The sequence below is a fragment of the Lissotriton helveticus genome, chromosome 1_2 (assembly GCF_964261635.1).
Source record: "Lissotriton helveticus chromosome 1_2, aLisHel1.1, whole genome shotgun sequence".
Classification (NCBI taxonomy): domain Eukaryota; kingdom Metazoa; phylum Chordata; class Amphibia; order Caudata; family Salamandridae; genus Lissotriton; species Lissotriton helveticus.
In genome coordinates, this window is record NC_136058.1 from 361,410,603 (window position 1) to 361,433,403 (window position 22,801).

Here is a 22,801-nt window from a genome sequence, read left to right on the forward strand (position 1 = left end):
GCAATGAACATCTTGTGATTCTGGGCAAATCACTTAATCTCCCCATGCCTAACAAAAATGAATGTGTGTCCTCTTGTAACGTAACTGATGCTATGTAAAGCGCTCTGATACCCGACTTGGGTCAAGTTTGCGCTGTATAAAATTCTGCAAAAAAAATAAAAAAATGTTACTCAATATATTAATATTTATTCTGATTTATTGAAATTGCACCTGCTTTCTTGTTTTTTATTTCATTTTTATAACTTTATAAAATACAATTGTTAATGTGCTGTACATGGATAAAAACAAGACAACACTCTGAAAATAAACAAACTATTAATTGAAGCATCATAATGGTGGGGGTAGGAAGAAGAGGCCCAGTCAGCTGATCATCTTTAGGAAGATAGTAAAATGAGGTAAACATTTTAGCTGAGGGATCAGAAAGAGATGGGATGGTCAAGAGATTAGGAGACAAGTCACAAATGCACTAAAGAAAGGGAAGGGAAAGGCATCCAGCAACCATTTGAAAACAGCACAAACTGAATGCAGCATGCATTATAAAGGAGAAATTTGAATTGGATACAAAAAAATAAAGGGTGTTTTTCTGTTTCATTAGTTGTTTACTATAGAAATTAAAATATATCTTCATTGGTGACTCCTTAGGTGCATCTTCCTCTTATGATTGAAAAGCATCACCAGGCACATCCTTGTAGTACAACGGAGGTGGTACAGCGGTGGGTGCTGACGTCACACCCTGTGCAGCTGGCAGAGTCGATAGTCCATATGGCATTGGCATTCCTTGCATCAAGGGCATCCCTTGCCCTATTGTCACACCTTGGGCCAGTGGTAATCCTGTGAATTGCATTGGAAGGACCCTCGGGTCTTGAGTGCCGGCATTTTGAACCACAAACAAAGGCTAGAAAAGAAAGGTTTATTAATAAAAAACAATCACTGATTTGAAACAGAACCAACACTGCTGTATGCAGAATTTAAAGACAGACAGTATTAACCCCAAAGTGCCTATCAAAATCATAATGAAAATCAAGCCCATGAGTCCACGATAGAATAGCATTATTTATGACTGATAATTTCATCCACCATACTTTTCAATGCCTCAAAATGTCAAGACCTCTTTCGCAATGTAGATTCTTCATGCTCAAATAATAATAAGGTGAACACAAAGCAACCAAATAAACAGATCATCTACACCAAGCCCAATGAGCATCTATTTGGTCAACAAGAGAACACACATTATCTACCTGGCCCACAGAGCAGAGAGGAGATACATGGACGTCAACATCTGGCTTACCTGGACAACACTTGGGGAGGAAGAATTACACACAGATTTGCATCCAAAAGAAGAGACAGCAACAGAAACAGAGAACTCCAGGATTGAGAGCAGCAGAAGAACTATCACAAGACCGTCCTGGTAAGACTACAAAAGGCAATGCAGAGCAAAGAAAGAGTTAGCAAAGTGATATGATTCAACAGTTTATCGTGAATATCTGCGCTTATTCAAATGAGAAAAATGTAGTTCTTATTTTTATTTCCAATTCCTAATTCTTTTGATCTTGTCTGCGCCCCATTTGTGATGGGTTCTCATAAGGTTGTATATCTCTCAGCTTTCCAAAGATTGCCTGCCCTACCTTCTTCAGTAGAGACTTTGGGGCATATTTACAAGGGGTTATCGCCACCAGAGCGTCACTTGTTTTGATGTTCTGGAGGTGATAACCCCTTTGCCTTATTTACAAGGTGGGTGTTAAGCCACTCAACCTGGCATAACGCCGACTTGTAAATATCGCCCCTATTCACGCAGAACTTAGCGTGATAGTGTGGGCAATGAGTGTTGCAGTGGGAATTCTGCCGCAACACCCGAACATCAGACCAGGGAAGACCTAGTCTTAAACTGGCACAATGAGGAGAAATTATTAATGTATCCTTGTTTTTGCTGTTTTTGTTGTTGCTGTTTGCTTTGCACAGCACACATAGAAAGAACAAATTGCCATTAGGGAGTGTTTATGCGCAGGAAGGTGTCCATTCCTACACATAAACAATTATTAGATAATGACGAGTTGAAACTTCTATATGTGCTGCATTCTGCATCACACATAGAAGTAACAATTCACCATTAGTGATTGTTTATATGAAGGAAGGAACACCTTCCTGCACATGGACAATGATTCCCTGGCTCCCGGTCATGGGCCTCAACTCCATCCACCGGATCCCCCTCCGACCCGTGCCCTCACCACGTTTTCAACATTGCCCGCACAACCATCGCACCCCACCTCCGGAAAACAATCAACATCTCCTTCGAGACAGCATCCTTCCCGGAAAACTGGAAGCACGCCGAGATCAACGCCCTTCTGAAAAAACCCAAGGCGGACCCCAAGGACCTCAAGAACTTCCGGCCCATCTCCCTGCTTCTGTTCCCGGCAAAAGTGACAGAGAAGATTGTCAACAAACTGCTAACCCTCTACCTCGAAGACAACAACATCCTGGACCCCTCCCAATCCGGCTTCTGCAGCAACTACAGCACCGAGAACGCCCTCATCGCCGCCACCGATGACATCAGGATCCTGATGGACAAAGGAGAAACAGCCGCCCTCATCCTCCTGGACCTGTCGGCTGCCTTCGACACGGTCTGCCACCACACCCTATCAGCACGCCTCCATGACGCCGGAATCCAAGAGAAGGCCCTGGCCTAGACCACATCCTTCCTCTCCGGCAGAAGCCAGAGCGTCCGCCTCCCACCCTTCCGCTCCAAAACCACCGAGATCATCTGCGGCATCCCACAAGGGTCCTCCCTTAGCCTGACGCTGTTCAGCATCTACATGGCACCTCTCGCCCACGTCGCACGAAAGCACAACCTCAACATCATCTCCTACGCCGACGACACCCAGCTGATCATATCCCCCACCGAATACCCCCACACCGCCAAAGCCAACCTTCACAGAGGGATGAAGGCTGTCGCCGACTGGATGAAGGACAGCAGACTGAAGCTGAACTCAGACAAGACGGAGGTCCTCATCCTCGGACCCACCCCTTCAGCCTGGGACGACTCCTGGTGGCCCACATTGCAAGGCACAGCCCCGGAACCCACCGATCACGCACGCAACCTGGGGTTCATCCTCGACTCCCCCCTCTCCATGACCAAGCAAGTCAACGCCGTCTCTGCGTCCTGTTTCAACACCCTCCGGATGCTCCGCAGGATCTTCAAATGGATCCCTCCCGACACGAGAAAAACCGTCACCCGGGCCCTCATCACCGGCAGACTTGACTACGGGAACGCCCGAACAACAAACAAGCTCCTGAAACGACTACAACGAATACAGAACGCCTCGGCACGACTGATCCTTGACATCCACCGATGCAGCCACATCACCCCCCACCTGAGATGCCTACACTGGCTCCCCGTCAACAAGAGAATCACCTTCAAAGTCCTCAGCCACGCACACAAAGCACTACACAATACTGGACCAACATACCTCAACAACCGGCTCAGCTTCCACACCCTTTCCCGCAACCTCCGCTCTGCTACCCTCGCACAGTCCCTCGGATCCGGAAAACCACCGCCGGCGGCAGATCTTTCTCCTACCTCACCGCCAAGACCTGGAACGCTCTCCCTACCAGCCTACGACAGACCCACGACCTGCTGGCCTTCAGAAGACTCCTCAAGACCTGGCTCTTCGATCGGTAGCAGACCCCCACCCCCCAGCGCCTTGGGACCTTCACGGGTATGTAGCGCGCATTACAAATGCAGTGATTGATTGGTTGATTGATGGGCCTGTCTAAGAACCTGATTCTACCTTTCTTGCGCTTCCTATGTTCTCCATTTCCCCTTGACCACCCATCCTTCCCTCACCATCTTCTTTCTACCACACCTCTAACTCTAGTGAGCCTCCCTTCATTTTTTCTCCAACACCTCTTTCAATCATCTCCTACCTTTGACAACTCTCGTCTCCTAGTCCACCCTCCTTTTCCTCTCACCACCCTCCCCCACAGTTTTCTTTGTACATTGTCCTCACCTGTATCATGCACCTTCTCCACCACCTCACTCACCCTTCCTGTGATGTTTCTCATTATAAATGAAGGTAAAGTTGATAAAGTGCACTTCACAGCAAAATGAGAGTGTCCTGGTACTAAACTTAGACCTAGCAAGACAGAAGAAGAGTTAAATAAAAAGGTAGGTTTTGAGATGTTTTCTGAACTTCAAATATGGCCTGTCTGAATGAAGGACCAACTGAGGTTTGTTCCATTTAGAAGCAGTGGGGAATTGAAAAAAGCAGCTGCCAGTCCTGGATTTCATAATATGGAAGACAGTGATAGACGGTGATAAGGTAAACAGAAACAATCCTAGGGTACGGGAAGGCATGGGGGACGGAAGAGTCTCACCAGGAATTGGGGTCCTGATCAATTATAGCTTTCTATCAAAGACATTTGCTTTTGAAAGTGCAATGTTTCTCCACCAGGAGTCAATAGAGTGTTTAAAGTTGAGTCGATATTGGTTCCTACTTGTGTGAGACCCACAAGCACGTGAGCAGACATGTTCTTTATGCACTGTATACAAATCTGATTTTGTTGCTGATATAAGTAGATTAAATTACAGTAGTCCAGCCTAAAGAGAACAAAGGCTAGGTCTAGAGTTTTCCAACAATTTTGGGCAATAGAAGAAGGGCAGTTTTCAGGACCTTTAGAATAAAGAAGCAGGTTGAAATAGTCTTAGAGACTTGAATTTGAAAAAGAAGATTGCTGCTGAAAATTACGCCAAGATTGCAAGCAGAAGAGGTGGGTAGTGGGGAATCATCCAGCCAGACGGGTCCAAAAGACCATCATTTCAGTCTTTGCATTCATTTGGTTAGTGATCCTGATCATACGTTGCTTGTATCTGGATTGAAGGTTAGAAATGTCACCCTCAATTTTGATGATCACCTGGGCTTTGTCAGAATCAGAGAAATAGAGGATGATGTCCGCCAGTGAGTCACGGATAAATTAAAAAGTGCCATAGTAGGGACTGATCTTTGGGGATTCCGCAAGATGCATTAGAGTAGTATTATTGTAAAGAGGAGAGATAACCAGTGATGGAGCGAGATTTAGAAATGTATTCATTTCAGCTCGTGAAGTTACACTGCCATAATTAATTAATATTGTTAATAATGTGTGCAGTGAGAAAACTAACCAACCTAGAATTAAAGTCACATTTCCATGAACACGTGGGAAACTAATATGTGTGCTCATAAACGTGCATTATGTTGCATTTGCATGTGTGTGAAAATAATGAATTAATTTTGTCTATTGTCATGTCAGAAACTAAATGCGGCTGTTTATTAATGGTATGTGCTTATTTTTCTGTGTGCTCGTGTTATGTTTTTCTGTCTTAAATGTTGCATGAATCTGTTTGTTGCTTTGTTTTGCTTCTGCTATGTAACATATATTAATGGGTTAATAATTAGCAAGGTGGGTGGGTAACAGAACAAACTTTATTTCTTGCATTAATTATTCTTTTGTGTTTGTTTATGCACTAGTTTCTGGAAAAGAGGCTTGAGGCCTAGTTTGTCTTAACGTGCAGTTGACAAAAGTTCTGCTCAGAGAAAGCAAGAGCCCAGTGTGGAAAAATCCCTGCCAAGTTTAAAAGGAGAAAAATGCAAACGTAATTGTTCAGTGAACTGACTGTACTTTTGGTCAGTATGGCCAAGGCCAGGAACCAACAGTGAGATTGATAATCTAAGGAAGTCGCGGACATTCTATTAAATGTTGCAAACATGGAGGAAGCTACGTGACTCGAAGAGAAAGGACAATAGACTCTAAGAGGGAGTCGGAACTGGGCTCCAAAGAATGAGATGACATTATGGTCTGTCATTTGACGACCAATCAGAATCCTGAATAGCAGAAAAGTATTCAATTTTACTTGGATGAGCTAGTCAGAAAGGTATAAAAACTGTCCCTCTGGGAGGGGAAGCGCTGCTGTTTGCTGACACCAGTTGGGCGTATCGTGCTGTTGGACATTTCTTGGAGCACGTAAAAAACCATAGGGCTTTGGATTTTTTCCTTATACTTAATGGAGTTAGTGTAGTCAGGGATTTAGGGTTAAGAGATGCCAAACTGTTATTTCCATTTGAACTATGCTATTTGATTTGCTTGATACTGTCATTACCTCTTTGCTAAAATTTTAAATAATAATGCTTGAATAAAAAGATTCTAATAAATAAAATGCGCTTTCTTTAAATAATGGTTAATAAATAAGATTCTTAAACCACAAGCTGGCCTTGTTATTTATGAATTTTAGGTTACCATTAGCAGATCTATTTGCCTCAGTGGCTTAATTAATTTGGGTTTGTTTAAGTATAATGAATATGTTCTACTGCAGTTGTATATAAATGTATATAATTGTGAATAGGTTAATTAGGTCACATGATTTAGTTGCTCAGAATATGTCATGTTAGTTTATGGGTCTTGTGAATAATTTATGATTAATGGTGAGTATTGTGGAGTTGGGTAGCGTAGCTTATGGCATATTTTCTATAGGGCCGCTGGATCAATTAACTGGTAGCAGAGATACGGTTGCTATGGTAACCAACATGCTACATGGTAATGACATAGGATCGATGTCTAACATATGTTGAAGTTTTCTCACTCGTTACATGTAGTCGAAAGTTTTTTTTTCCTGCAGTGTGAAAAATCCTAGTTGTACCGGTACAGAGTGGTGTGACATGAGTGAAGTTACACAGTGCATTTGATCTGTTTCAAATTAGTGGTATTATTATTATCACTAGTGTTGTGGTCGTACAACACATGTTAGGGATAGGTGTGTTAGGTAGAATGTATAGTGAGGATTGTCTATGAAATCGTAGCTTTGAGTATAGGGACAATGAGCCCGTTCTAAAACTCACTGCGAAAAGAGTAATGGAATATATCTAAGCTTGAGTGAAGGGTAAAGTAACGTTGTTTATTTTGCTGGCGAATGTGGATTTTCTGTGGCTGGTTAAATTCCTGCCAGGATTTCATGTATGTGTAGTTAGGGTAACTTTCCGTTTGAAAGTGCGTAAATGATTTTGTAATTTCGTTCGTGTCAAACTTTGGATTTCTACTTTATGTGCATTCAGAAGGAAACGGGTTCGTTATTACTTGTTAGAAGGGTAGAGTAAAAGTTTACTTTATCGGCGAATGTATATTCTGTGAGAGTAGCGTCGTCTATTCCACGAAAAGAATACTTGTACGTCTGTAAAAACTGTTACTTTATTTAACGAAACAGACAAATGGTTTGTTCTTTTGTCGTTATTAATTGAATTTCATTGAAAAAGCGTTCTTAAAATGGTGCTGTGAAAAGTTTTTGTGAAGGAGGGGTGAGCTTTGGGAGTGAGACGCGAGAAGCCGCAGCGGTTGTGTACGTCACAGGGTCCGCGCTGTGATTGGGTAACATACGTCACAGCTAGCGCACTGGTTGGTCTACGTGACTCTGACAAGCTCAAGCTGATTGGTTCTTGGAAAAAAGCAGTAATTCTATTGGTTGAGCAAGGTGGTGGCGTGGCTTAACCTGATTGGCTTGTTGGTGTGTTTCGCGTACGGATTGGCTGGTTTAGCGGAACATCCAGAAAACATTTACGATCATTTTTAATTGAACAAATCTGATTAAAACATGAGTTATTATTATAAAAAAGAGGAGAAAAAGCTTACATTACTTCAGAGATTTAAACATTTTATTTCACCCGATAAGAAAATTGAAACGCTAGGTTGAAAATTACTTCATAAATACAAAACACCTGCAGCGTATATGGAAGGTGAATAAGGTTATCATACTTGCCTTTGGTTTGATGCTTGGATGCAGTACACAAAAAATTACGGTGTTCTAGCTTGGCCAGAAGATGGTTCATTTAATATGAGGATTTTGAAAAATTTGAGAGAGAAAATGACAGCTCTTGTTCCGAAACCGAGACCAACACAATTTGAGGCTTTAATTGAATAGGAGGATGAGATGTTTCAACTTCAGCGGGAGACAAGTGGTTTAATAAGACCTCCTAAATCATCAAATTATGTAAGGGAAACCCATGAGGATAGAATGCGACGTTGGAGACAGGCAGATGTGTGATGGTCTCTATACAATAAGAGAAATGGTTACAGAAATACCAGGTCAAAAGAAAACCCAGAAGAAAAATAATGCAGTGGTAGACAGTGAATCAGAAGATCACGTTTTAGAAGAAATTTATATAACCAATAAAAAGCAGACTCCTTTAAAACCAGCTTGTACAAGGTCTACCCCGATGGTTTCTACAGGAACCACACCAAGTGCACCTCCATTAAATGATGAATCACCCAGATTACACCCGAATAATTCTGAATCTTTTGAAACTCCTGAAAGGTTGGAAACAAGAACAAATTCTAGTGGTTTTAATGAAAGCTGAAATTTTCCTGAAACCCCAATGGGAAGAGAAGTTCCTAGAAATTCAATGGGAGCTGGTAGAGATGAAGACGTCGTGAATGCTTCAGAATATTTACGATCAAAAGAGGAATTAATTCGACAATTAACAAAGGGCATGGAAGCAGTGACAGTTCCAGTAACGATTGGTCCTGTTCAACCTGTTTTTGATCAAGGGGAAATTAGGCAACTAGGTTTGACAATTCCATTAAAGGCAGAAATCCAGAAAGTAGCTGAAAAGTTTTACTCAGAATTAACTGAAATACATCGAGAAAAAACGATGATGCCTGATTTAAATGTTAACCCAGGTTCATTATGCAGAACACCAATGTGTGCAGAGTCAGATACTGAGTCTCCAGAGAAAACAGATTCCACTTCTAAGCTTGATGTTGTGAGATTAAAAGCAGATTTAGAGGAGTTAATAATTGGCACAATTGGTCCTGACAGTTTGAAGCATTATCAAGATGATGAACTCCTGTTTATCTATAAAAGCATTCAATGGAAAACTAAGAATAAATATGATCAATTGGAAGAATTGGCTGCTGAGTTAGAAATTGACTTGAACAGACAAAAGAATTTGACAAAACATTACAGGTTAGACTTCACAGAAAAGAATATTGGAAATTTCAATACAATGGGAAGAATTATGCATATAAAAGATTTGATTGTGTACATCAAAAAATTGGGTGACTTGAGTAAATGGAGAGTGAAGTGGACCAAAAAGAAGGAAGAGGAAAGGCAAGAAAAGTTGGCAAAACAGTTCCCAATGAGAGAAATTGCGGGTGGTGGTTATGTTCATGTTCCCTGGTCAAGACAGGATATTTTGTTATTCACAAATGATTTCCCTCGGCTGAGAGAGAAGCCTGTGGAATGGTATCGACAGGTAGACAGATTCATTAAGGTTTCGAAAGTTCTGTGGATTGATCTGGATGGATTTTTTGACATTGTTGTCCCATCAGATCTTTGGACAGAATGCAAGATTGCTGTAAGCTGGCTAAAAGTGGAACCAGCTCGAGATAAAGAGACAGGTGCTCTAGCATCAGAAGTCATGGGATTGTATGACAAAGTAATTTACTGGCTAAAACTAAAGATTCTCCCAAAAGAAGTAGATTGGGTAAACATAGACAGAACAAACCAGGAGCCAAAAGAGTCAGTTCATTCATTCTATGAAAGATTATTGCTGGTTTTCAAGCAGTACAGTGGCTATGAAAAATTAAATGAAAAGGACATGAGCCACTTCATTTACAGATTTGTTTATGGTCTTAGACCAGAAATTGGTGAAATGATCAGGAACAATATTGTCGGATGGCAATAAAACTCAGTTGACGATATTCTGAGAAAAGCAAAATACTGCAGTGATGAATTAGATGCAAAGCAGAAGAAATTAAAGGAAAAAGCAATGTGGGCACAAGTGAAAGTGGCTGAACATCAAATAGCAAGCCTAGAAAATAAAAATGTGAATTTTAATCAGAATCAGGGTCAGGGAAAGTTTAAAGGAAGCTTTAATAAACCAAAATTTAATGTTAATATTGAAGAACTGAAACAGAAATTGCCTTGTTTTAATTGTGGCGAGATTGGACACTGGAAGCGCGAGTGTAAAAACCCGCCCAGAAATTTTAAAAATGCATCATTAAACCCACAGATGCAGAACGATGTAAATCTGCAGCAACAGCTACAGCGTCAGTTCAATGAATTGAGTCTTCAGCAACAGCTACAGCGACAATTAGTGAATCAGCAGAGCCAAATTCCACAGCCTCCTCTCCCAAATTGTGGTGGTGTTCAAAGGTTTAATTCAGAGACAGGATTCTGCGGTGGTGATCAGGTAATTAGAACACAAAGATCAAATTTGTCGAATGCTTCTGGACAATTTTTGTTGACAGAAAACCAAGGGAGTGATTCTGATGACTACTTATGACCACTGTTCCCACTAACCCGCGTGCTTGTGCGGCCGCGCATGTGTTTAATCTGAGCGCGCAGTCACCTCTTTGAAGCGCGCACACCGCCAGAGGCAATTTTTCATGTTAATCGCAGCGCCCTGTAGAAGCATGATGGGCGCTGCGATTAACACGAATACATGAAGATATGCAGGCAATCTGCCCCCCTCTGCGCTCCATCAGGAAAAGGCAGACAGCAAGCTAAAAAGCGCAACATGTGCTTTCACAATCATTAAGATACATTAGTGATTGTGAAAGCACACGTGGTGAAGTTGTGCGTGCTGCCTGCCTTTTCTTAACAGAACTCTGCAGTTTGTGTGCCTAGAGTTTATCCGTCCTTGAATGACTTTACAACTTGTACATTTGCATTTTTTTCCTGTTTGTATCTTTTATGTAACTCATGTAATGCTAAATTCTTATGTATCGCGACTGGTTCTTTTGTAAAGCGCTCAGACACCTTCGGGTAATGTTCGCGCTATAGAAAATCGCATTAAAGAAAGAAAAAAAACCCAATCTGTGCAAAATAGGTTATTGTTCTAACAGCCTTCCTGCCGCAATGTGTGTAACTGACAAGCTAAAAAAAAAAACGTGTGCCCTCATATGTCTCAATATTGCATGCCTGTCAGGCCGGCAAATGACTGTTAAAAGTCCCTACTGCGGCACCTACAGCCACTGGCAGCGCAGCCTGTGACACGCCACCGTTGGTGAATCTCTGCTGGCGTGGTATGCTTGCCATCAGCTGGTTTAACACAAGCAGATAACTCAGCAGGTCACTGCACCTGTTGTCGAATATCGGAACAGGGAGGCCATCTACTTAAAGATATAGCTCGGTTGACTAATGCCCCTGCAGTGGAGACCGCGTGTGTCATCGATGGAGACCACCCGATCACAATTTCCAACTCTGGGCTTATTAATATATATTATTATTATATATGGCTTTGAAAGTAATCCCGGGTCTCAAATGAAGAATACATCGTGCAGTGGGCAAGAAAGTTGCTTCGGAGATTAGCCTGCATGTTGCAGATTCCAGCCCCAGGAAGATATCTCAGTGGGTCATGCGGATGTGGCAGAGACGTCCGTAAAACTGCAGGGCGCGTGTTTGAATCACGGTTGGGTTGAAAACTGTGCTCAGCACCTACTGAGGAGAGTCTGTGTGTGACTGGTGAGTCACTGGTTCGAATCCCAGCAGGCCTTTTATCCGGCCGAGGCCAGAAGTAGTGTTATATCTGTTCCCCTCTGCGCTCATCCGGGCACCCCGGGGCTGTGCGGGCACTGCCCTCTGGTACAGGTGTGAAGGACTCCAGGCATGCACAGAGGCCTGCCCTTCACATCCCAACTCTCCCCGAGTCTGCCGGCTCTTCCCGCTGTACCCCCAGATGCTGGTAATATAGTTCCGCAGGATAAAGCACCTGCTCGGGCTGAGATTGTGTAACATTCCGCAGTTCTCAGGTTTGGTCACGGAGGGAGACAATGAGATAGAGGGAGGAAGACAGGGAGAGAGAGGGAAACAGAGAGAAGGAGATAGAGACAGGGAGGGAGACAGAGGGACGGATACAGAGGGATTGAGACAGAGGGAAGGATACAGAGAGAAGGATACAGAGAGAAGGATACAGAGAGAAGGATACAGAGAGAAGGATACAGAGGGAGACAGAGAGGGAGACAGACAGCGGGAGGGAGACAGACAGAGGGGGACAGAGAGAGGGAGACAGAGAGCGAGGGAGACAGACAGAGGGGGACAGAGAGAGGGAGACGGAGAGTGAGGGAGACGGAGAGTGAGGAAGACAGAGAGTGAGGGAGAGAGAGAGAGAGTGAGAGAGTGAGACAGAGAGAGTGAGACAGAGAGGGGGAGACAGAGAGGGGGAGACAGAGAGGGGGAGACAGAGAGAGGGAGAGAGAGAGGGAGATAGACAGGGGGAGACAGAGGGTGGCAGACAGAGGGTGGCAGACAGGGGCAGACAGAGGGGGACAGACAGGGGCAGACAGAGGGTGGCAGACAGAGGGTGGCAGACTGAGGGTGGCAGACCGAGGGTGGCAGACAGAGGGTGGCAGACAGAGGGTGGCAGACAGGGGCAGACAGAGGGTGGCAGACAGAGGGTGGCAGACAGAGGGCGGCAGACCGAGGGTGGCAGACCGAGGGTGGCAGACCGAGGGTGGCAGACCGAGGGTGGCAGACCGAGGGTGGCAGACAGAGGGTGGCAGACAGAGGGTGGCAGACAGAGGGTGGCAGACAGAGGGTGGGAGATAGAGGGAGGGAGACAGAGAGCGACATACAGACAGAGGGAGGGAGACCGAGGAAGCGAGACAGACAGAGGGAGGGGGTAGACAGACAGAGGGAGACAGACAGACAGAGACAGACAGAGGGAGACAGACAGACAGAGACAGACCGAGGCCTGCCCTTCACATCCCAACTCTCCCCGAGTCCGCCGGCTCTTCCCGCTGTACCCCCAGAATCTGGTAATATAGTTCCGCAGGATAAAGCACCTGCTCGGGCTGGGATTGTGTAACATTCCGCAGTTCTCAGGTTTGGTCACGGAGGGAGACAGTGAGATAGAGGGAGGAAGACAGGGAGAGAGAGGGAAACAGAGAGAGGGAGATAGAGACAGGGAGGGAGACAGAGGGACGGATACAGAGGGATTGAGACAGAGGGAAGGATACAGAGAGAAGGATACAGAGAGAAGGATACAGAGAGAAGGATACAGAGGGAGACAGAGAGGGAGACAGACAGAGGGAGGGAGACAGACAGAGGGGGACAGAGAGAGGGAGACGGAGAGTGAGGGAGACAGACAGAGGGGGACAGAGCGAGGGAGACGGAGAGCGAGGGAGACGGAGAGTGAGGGAGAGTGAGGGAGAGAAAGAGAGGGAGAGAGAGTGAGACAGAGAGAGCGAGACAGAGAGGGGGAGACAGAGAGGGGGAGACAGAGAGGGGGAGACAGAGAGGGGGAGACAGAGAGGGGGAGACAGAGAGGGGGAGACAGAGAGAGGGAGACAGAGAGGGAGACAGAGGGTGGCAGACAGAGGGTGGCAGACAGGGGCAGACAGAGGGTGGCAGACAGGGGCAGACAGAGGGTGGCAGACAGAGGGTGGCAGACAGAGGGTGGCAGACCGAGGGTGGCAGACAGAGGGTGGCAGACAGAGGGTGGCAGACAGAGGGTGGCAGACAGGGGCAGACAGAGGGTGGCAGACCGAGGGTGGCAGACAGAGGGTGGCAGACAGAGGGTGGCAGACAGAGGGTGGCAGACAGAAATTGGCAGACAGAGGGAGGGAGACAGAGGGACGGATACAGAGGGATTGAGACAGAGGGAAGGATACAGAGAGAAGAATACAGAGAGAAGGATACAGAGAGAAGGATACAGAGGGAGACAGAGAGGGAGACAGACATAGGGAGGGAGACAGACAGAGGGGGACAGAGAGAGGGAGACGGAGAGTGAGGGAGACAGACAGAGGGGGACAGAGCGAGGGAGACGGAGAGCGAGGGAGACGGAGAGTGAGGGAGATGGAGAGTGAGGGAGAGTGAGGGAGAGAGAGAGAGGGAGAGAGAGTGAGACAGAGAGAGCGAGACAGAGAGGGGGAGACAGAGAGGGGGAGACAGAGAGGGGGGAGACAGAGAGGGGGAGACAGAGAGAGGGAGAGACAGAGGGTGGCAGACAGAGGGTGGCAGACAGAGGGTGGCAGACAGGGGCAGACAGAGGGTGGCAGACAGAGGGTGGCAGACAGAGGGTGGCAGACAGAGGGTGGCAGACAGAGGGTGGCAGACAGAGGGTGGCAGACAGAGGGTGGGAGATAGAGGGAGGGAGACAGAGAGCGACATACAGACAGAGGGAGGGAAACAGAGGAAGCGAGACAGACAGAGGGAGGGGGTAGACAGACAGAGGGAGACAGACAGACAGCGACAGACAGAGGGAGACAGACAGACAGAGACAGACCGAGGGATACAGACAGACAGAGACAGACAGAGGGAGACAGACAGAGAGAGACAGAGGGATACAGAGGGAGACAGACAGAGGGAGACAGAGGGAGAGAGAGGGAGGGAGACAGGGAGAGAGACAGGGAGAGAGAGGGAGGGAGACAGTGGGAGGGAGAGGGTGCTGTACGTGTAGAAATACACTGTCTTTTCACTTTATTAAGCAAATGTTTGAGTAATATTTGCACTGATATTTGTCGCTGCACCCACACATGCGGTTGGGTTCTTGGCGCACATAGCCTTGGCTGCAGCGCACAGAGACCTTATCCTGCCGCACACAGAAGAAAAATATTAGAGGGAACATTGCTTATGACGGTGCCTGAGAGAGGGGGAAGAGTGTGTACTTGGAGCCACTCTTGAGGTTGACCAGTCTGGTCCATTTGTAAATGATAAAGTGAATGATGTAGAAATCACTTTTCTTGTGGACACTGGTGCTACCCGTTCTACTGTTAGATCAGTGGAAATTGAAAACCTGCCTCTCTCTGGGGATACCATCCAAGTAGTTGGAGTAGCTAATCAGCAAATTAAAACAGATTTGACAGAGCCTGTGAAAATAGAAATTGGGAAATTCAAAGACAAACACAGATTTGTGGTTTGCAACAGCAGTCCTGTAAACTTGCTGGGAAAAGACATCCTATGCAAGATGAACTGCAAAATATATTACTCACCGGAGGGTATTGAGCTACAAACCATGGAGGAAGATGGGCTTTATAAATTAACAATGTTGATGGTTGACGCAGAGAAAACAAAATTATTTCCTGTATTTGACAAAGAAAATTTTCCTGAAGAATTAAAAAAGACAGTCAAAACTGAAATTTGGGATTTATCTGGAAGTGAAATGGGTCTGATGAAACATGTTGATCCAGTCAAAATTACAGTAAAGCAGGAAATAGATTTTCCAAACATTCCTCAGTACAAAATGAAGGCAGAAATGATTGAGGGTGTCATTCCTGTGATTGAAAAATTCATAAAGCAAGGTGTTTTAAAAGAGATTGAGAGTAGTCCATGTAATTCACCGATCATGGGGATCAAAAAGCCAAACGGAACGTACAGGATTGTTCAAGACCTGAGAAGGATTAACCAGATAGTTGTTCCATGTTGTCCAGTTGTTCCAAATCTAGCAGTGATTCTTTACCAAATTCCACGTGATGCAGAATGGTACACTGTTATTAATCTTTGCAATGCGTTCTTTACTGTTCCATTGCATCCAGAAAGCCAGGAAATCTTTGCGTTCAGATTCCAAGGTCGCACCCTAGCATGGTGCCGTATCCCTCAAGGGTATACAGAGAGTCCTTCTATCTTTAATGAGTTGTTAAAGAAATCATTGGAGAATCTAAATTTACCTGGAAGGTCAACATTGGTCCAGTACATTGACGACCTTCTTGTTGCAGCAAAAACAAGAGATAACTGTGTTACAGATACAATTACTCTTTTGAATCATTTGGCAGATGAGGGACACAAAGTGTCACCAGCAAAATTGCAGTTTTGTAAGCAAGAAGTAAAATATCTTGGTCACAGAATTGCAAAGGGAACAAGACAAGTAACAATTGAGAGAATTAAAATGATTCAGGGAATGCAAACTCCAAGAACACAAAGACAGGTCAGAATGTTTCTAGGAATTGTTGTTGACTCTTGTCGTCAATGGATTAGTGGATTTTTGGTAATTGCGAAGCCACTGCAGAGACTGACAAAATCAGACATGAAAGATCCAATTGTCCTAACAGAGGTTGAGATGGAGGCTTTTGAAAAGCTAAAAAGAAGTTTGTGTGAAGCTCCAGCTCTGGGCATGCCAGACTATGAAAAAGATTTTGAGCTGTATTGCAGTGAAAGAGAAGGATGTGCATTGTCTGTGTTGATACAGAGACATGGCAAATTGAGGAAACCGATTGCATACTTCTCAGCAGTACTTGATCCAGTTGCAAAAGCATTACCAGGTTGCTTGAAAGCAGTTGCAGCAACAAGTGTGAGCCTTGAGCAAAGTGAAGGAATCATAATGGGATTTCCTGTTAAAGTTTATGTTCCTCATTCAGTTGAGATTCTCCTTACCAGGAGTAAAACGCAGCACTTAACAAGTAACAGACTTACTAAATATGAAAAAATTATTCTGGGATCAGATGATGTTTCAATAGCAAGCTGTGTGAATCTAAATCCTTCCACATTATTGCCTGATGGAATTGTAACAGAAATCAGAAATGAAAATGACATTGATCATGAATGCTTGGATGTTTTGGAATATTGCACCAAGCCAAGGCAGGACATTAAAGATGTACCATTGCCTGTTTCAGATCATGTCTACTGTGTTGATGGTTCTTGTTTGAGAACAGAGGAGGGCTTTTTGAGAGCAGCCTACTCAGTCTGCACAGTTGCTGATGTTGTGGAAGCATCATGTCTTGAAGGAATTCGTTCAGCTCAAGTAGCAATCAATCAATCAATCAATCAATCATGCCATTTGTATAGTGCACTACTCACCCGGGAGGGTCTCAAGGCGCTTGGGGGGAGGGGTATGCTACTGCTCGAACAGCCAGGTCTTGAGTTGTTTCCTGAAGGCGAGATGGTCCTGGGTCAGCCGAAGGTGGATGGGGAGGGAGTTCCAAGTCTTGGCAGCCAGGTAAGAGAAGTATCTTCCTCCGGCGGTGGCTCTTCAGATGCGTGGTACGGCTGCGAGGGCGAGGCTGGTGGACCGTAGCTGGCGGGTGGCCGTGTAGAAGGTCAGGCGGTCGTTGAGGTACTTGGGGCCCAGGTCGTGAAGAGACTTGTGTGCGTGGGTGAGGAGCCGTAACGTGATCCTCTGTTCGACGGGGAGCCAGTGCAGGTTCCTCAGGTGGCTGGAGATGTGGCTGCGTCGGGGGACATCCAGGATGAGTCGGGCGGAGGCGTTCTGGATGCGCTGGAGTCTTTTCTGTAGCTTGGCTGTGGTTCCGGCGTAGAGGGCGTTTCCGTAGTCCAGTCGGCTGGTGATGAGTGCCTGGGTGACAGTCTTCCTGGTCTCGGTCGGGATCCAGCGGAAGATCTTGCGAAGCATACGCAGGGTGTTGAAGCACGATGAGGAGACAGCGTTGACTTGTCTGGTCATCGAGAGGGAGGGGTCCAGGATGAAGCCCAGGTTGCGTGCGTGGTCGGTTGGCTTGGGTGCGGTGCCCAGGGCTGGGTGCCACCAGTAGTCGTCCCAGGCGGAGGGCGAAGATCCCAGGAGGAGGACTTCCGTATTGTCCGAGTTCAGTTTCAGGCGGCTGTCCTTCATCCACTCGGCGACGTCTTTCATCCCTTCGTGTAGGCAGGTTCTGGCGGTGTCGGGGTCTCTGGTGAGGGAGAGGATCAGCTGGGTGTCGTCGGAGTAAGAGATGATGTTGTGGTTGTGCTGGCGTGCGATGGCTGCGAGAGGTTTCATGTAGATGTTGAAGAGGGTGGGGCTGAGTGAAGATCCTTGCGGGATGCCGCAGATGACTTCGGTGGCCTCGGAGCGAAACGGGGGGAGGCGGACTCTTTGTGTTCTTCCGGCGAGGAACGAGATGATCCACTCCAGTGCCTTCTCTTGGATACCGATGTTGCTGAGGCGCTGGACTAGGGTGCGGTGGCAGACCGTGTCGAATGCAGCGGAGAGGTCCAGGAGGATGAGGGCCACTGTTTCCCCCTTGTCGAGCAGGGTCCGGATGTCGTCGGTGGCTGCGATGAGGGCGGTCTCGGTGCTGTGGTTGGCTCTGAAGCCGGACTGCGAGGGGTCGAGGGATCCGTTTGTCTTGAGGAAGGCGGTCAGCTGTCTGTTGACGATCTTCTCAATGACTTTAGCAGGAAAAGGGAGGAGCGAGATGGGGCGGAAGTTTTTGAGATCGGTGGGGTCCGCTGTAGGTTTCCTAAGGAGGGCGCTGATCTCGGCGTGCTTCCAGCTCTCCGGGAAGGTGGCGGTGTTGAAGGAGGTGTTGATGATGTTCCGGAGTTGGGGTGCGATGGTGGAGTCGGCCTTGTTGAAGACGTGGTGTGGGCAGGGGTCGGTCGGTGATCCGGAGTGGATGGTGTTCATCGTGCGGGCTGTGTCTTCGGTGGTCACCGTGGTCCAGGTGCGAAGGGTGGTGGTGGGGGGCGTTGGTTCGACGGTTGGGTGCGTGGGTGGGGCACCGAAGCTGTTGTGGATGTCGGCGATCTTGCGGTGGAAGAACGAGGCGAGGGAGTCGCAGAGGTCTTGTGACGGAGTGATGTCGTTGGTGCCGGTGCTGGGGTTGGAGAACTCCTTGACGATAGTGAAGAGCTCTTTGCTGTCGTGGGTGTTGTTGTCCAGTCGTTCCTTCAGGGATTTCTTCTTGGTGGTGCGGATGAGCTGGTGGTGCTTGCGGGTAGCGTGTTTGAGGGCGGTCATGTTGTTGGTGGTCCGGTCGAGGAGCCAGGCTTTCTCGAGGGTGCGGCAGGTCTTCTTGGAGTCCTTGAGGTCGTCGGTGAACCAGGATGCCTTCTTGCTTCTGGGTCTACTGGGAGGGTTCTTTAGTGGTGCGAGGTCGTCGGCGCAGGCGGTCAGCTACTGTGTGAAGTTGCGGGCTGCTTCGTTGGGGTCCGTTGTGTTGGCGGGTGGGCTCTGGCTGAGGGAGGTGGTGAGCTGGTCTGCGGTGATCTTGCTCCAATTCCTGTGAGGTACCTGTTGCGGGTGGTGGTGGGTCGTGGTTCTTTTGAAGCTGAAGTGGATGCAGCTGTGGTCGGTCCAGTGGAGTCCGGTGGCGTGGCTGAAGGTGATGTACTTGTTGGAAGAGAAGACGGAATCAAGCGTGTGGCCGGCGTAGTGGGTGGGGGTGTTGACCAGTTGCTTGAGTCCGAGGTTGGCGAGGTTTTCCAGCAGAGCTGTGGTGTTGCGGTCCTTGTTATTCTCCAGGTGGAAGTTGAGGTCCCCGAGGAGGATGTAGTCGGTAGAGGGGAGGGCGTGCGGGCTGATGAAGTCTGTGATGTCTTCGCTGAATTGTGTGCGTGGTCCCGGGGGTCTGTAGACGAGGGTGCCTCTGAGGGTCGTCTTAGGGTCGGTGTGAATCTGGAAGTGGAGATGTTCGGCTGCGGCGAAGGAGTCGTTGGCGTCGGTCGTGATGCGGATGGTGTTCCTGTGGACGATGGCGATGCCACCTCCGGTCTGGTTGATGCGGTCCCTCCTGATGATCTTGTACCCGTCCGGGATGGCGATGGCGATGTCAGGTGCAGAGGAGGCGCTCATCCAGGTTTCCGTGAGGAAGGCGACGTCCGGTGATGTAGTGTCGAGGAGGTTCCAGAGTTCCACGGTGTGTCTGTGGACGGAGCGGGTGTTGATCAGGATGCACTTGAGGTGGTTGCTGCTGGTGTTTGTCTTGGTGGGTGCGGGGCAGGTTCGGAGGCAGGTGAACTTGCAGGTGCAGCAGGTGAAGGGTCCGTGGGTGCGTCTCGGGGTGGCTCGGCAGCAGGCGTGGGTCCGGCCGGCATTGAGTGCGTTGAGAGTGGCGGCGTCGTAGGTCAGTCGGGTCGTCTTGCCTCGGCGGGGAGGGCCAGGGGTCCTGTCGCTGGGCGCGGGCCAGGCGCGGACGGGCGCAGACGGGCTTACCTTTGGCGCACCTTCGGCGCTCAATCGGTGCTCCCGCTGCGCGGTCGCTCTGGGGGCGTCATAAGTAAGGAGCCGGAAGGGAGGAGCAGCTGGGTGGCGGGAGCGGGGCGGCGAATGGAATCACAGGGGGACGGGGCCGCAGGGAGGCAGCGGCGGGAAATTCCAAGAAGTAGCGGGCAGCGGGAAATTCCCAGGAGCAGCGGGAAATTCCCAGGAGCAGCGGGAAATTCCCAGGAGCAGCGGGCAGAGAGTGAAGGAATCTGCAGGCAGGAGGCGGCAAAGGCAGGCAGGAGCGGCAGCAGTGAGTGGGGCGACCAATTCGTGCATGTGAAAGAGCAATAAATAGGAAAATTACCATAATTACTGATAGTCAGTATGGGTACGGAGTTGTGCATGATTATGGACAGCTCTGGTCTCAGAGAGGCTATTTGACATCAGCAGGTTCACCAATCAGAAATGCAAACCTGATTAAGAGATTAAACGATGGCATTCAATTACCAGAAAGAATTGCTATTGTGAAATGTGCAGCCCATAAGAAAGGTGAGGATTACATCACCAAAGGAAATGCTTACGCAGACGAAATTGCAAAGTACTGCGCAAGAAATAATTTTGCAATTAATCGAGAGAAGAACAATGAACATGTTTTGAGTTCATTAATGCTAACATCAATAGTTGAGACATGGCAGGAAGTGAAAGATTTACAAGACGAAGCTGATGATGAAGAGAAAAACACATGGTTGAGAGCAGAATGTAGATAGCGAGATGAGGATGGAGTTTGGACTTACAAAGATGGCAGAGTAGTTTTACCAAACTGCATGATTGCTGATATGGCCAGAATGTATCATGGCTTGGGACATATTGGAAGAGATTCAATGGTTAGGCTTTTCAGAGAAACTTGGTTTAATACCAAATTCCGGACCATTGCGGAATCTCTTTGTCAGAGGTGCTTAACTTGCCAACAAATGAACCCGATCAGGAAAACCATTGTGGGAATGGGAACCATAGGACGGGAGGGTGATCCATTCACCAGATTACAGATGGATTTCATTGAGATGCCACAGCATAACAAATTGCACTATTTTTTGGTGTTTGTCTTTTTGTTTTCAAGATGGGTTGAAGCATTTCCCACACGTCACAATGATGCAATTACTGTTGCAAAGTTACTTTTGAGGGAGATAATACCAAGTTACGGTTTCCCAGTGACTTTGGAGAGTGATCGAGGAAGGCATTTTGAAAACAGACTGTTAAAATTGATTTGTGAGGCTTTGCACATTGAGCAGAAGTTGCATTGTGCATACAGACCAGAGGCATCTGGAGTAGTTGAGCAGATAAATGGAACGATTAAAAACAGAATTGCCAAAATGTGTCTGGCTACAGGCATAAAGTGGACAGATGCTCTTCCACTTGTTCTGATGACTTTAAGAAGTACACCAGATAAAAAGACAGAATTAAGCCCACATGCTATTCTCATGGGCAGAGTCATGAGACAGGCATTCATACCAGTAGGGAAATTGTTGACCATTAATGATAGTGCAATTTTAGAATATTGCAGGAAACTGTCTGATTTAGTGACTTCTGTGTCTAATCAGGTGGGAACTGAAGTACAGTCAAGAGAAAAGGAGCAAGCACATGATTTATCACCTGGTGACTGGGTGAGGCAAAGGTTCATCGAAGAAGAAACTGTCTGGTGCTGAGGTGGCAGAAAGCAAGGCAAGTTATTCTTGTCACAACAAATGCAGTGAAGTGCAGAGGTATAAAAAGGTGGATACATGCGAGCCATACCATTCGTGTGCCTACACCTGAAAACTCTGATGAAGAATGTGATACCACAGCTGATTCAGATTCAGAAGAAGAACCTGAAAGAAATCCAGATTCTGAAGATTGACAAACAGGTCGACATCTGGAAAATTCATCCGTGAATGGAAGCCTGAATGAAAAGGATTTGAAAATCATAGTTGTAGATTCTGAAAATGATGAAGATCTGGTAGAAAAAGAAGTAGCACAAGAATCTGATCAAGTTCGGAATCAAGACCAGGAGAGTATTGAAAGGCAGGAAAGAAACTCTGAAAGCAGGAACAAGAATTCTGAAACTGGGAAGTTAAAGGTAATAGAAGAAGAAGAAGAAGACGAATTGCCAAGTACCAGTTACAAGGATAGAGTTCCTAACGGAGTGAAGTGGCCGAGTAAAGAAGAACCTGAGTCAAGAATTCGAATCTATGACAGTGAATCTGAAGACAGTGATGAAGATTCTCAAATAATGAAATTCAGAAAAAGAACTTGGAGAACTGAATGCAATGTAACTGAGCCAAAGAAGAAATTACTGAGAAAAGGTGATAATTGGCCGAGTGAAAACGAAGGGTTGAAATTCAAATTGATAAAGAAATCCAAAGAGCAGATTAATGAGATAACTAGTCAGGAAGATCCTGAAAAGAAAGGTGAGACCGGGAAGAAAATAGAAGTTATTTCTAGAAAAACAAAGAGAACGTTAAAGCCAAACCAAAAATACAAGTCGCCTGAATGGACGTACATTATTATTCCACCTGTAGTTGAGGTGAATAGTAGCAGTCAGGAAGACATTGAAGAAAATAGTGACAATGATTGAGGCATTTTTCTGTTAAACATTTTGGGTTTTGTTTCTGGCGTAAGGCTGAAGAAATTGTGTTAGGTGACACAAGGTCGAAGAAATTGTGTTAGTTGAAAAACAAATTGTGACGCAAGGTCGAAGAAAAGCTGTTAGAAGGGTTTGGGTAATAAATTATAAAAAAAAAAAAAAGATTGAAAAAGGGGGGTGTTAAAAACTTTAGATATTTTTGACATTTTTAAATTTTGTTTTCTTTTTCTTTTACAAGTTTAGTGAAAATGCCTTATGTTTTTGTAAATAACAGCTCAAGATGCTCCATCTTAAAAAGATGCTGCAAGATGTCTCTGATATGTGTGCTCTTAATAATTCTGCTCTGGTTAGTTTTAGCTGT

At 46.4% G+C, this 22,801-nt stretch overlaps 1 protein-coding gene across 1 annotated transcript in view; it reads right to left on the reverse strand.

Moving 5' to 3' along the window:
• Positions 1 to 211: 211 nt before the first annotated feature.
• Positions 212 to 22,801, reverse strand: part of LOC144807924 (uncharacterized) — a 65,005-nt gene continuing 42,415 nt past the window's right edge. Inside the window, exons 4-5 of the mRNA XM_078673521.1 lie at positions 1,289 to 1,414; positions 212 to 895 (exon numbers count right to left, since the gene is read on the reverse strand). Of these exons, the coding sequence (XP_078529647.1) occupies positions 656 to 895; positions 1,289 to 1,414 (366 nt within the window). The 3' untranslated portion in view covers positions 212 to 655. The remainder of the gene's footprint in view (positions 896 to 1,288; positions 1,415 to 22,801) is intronic.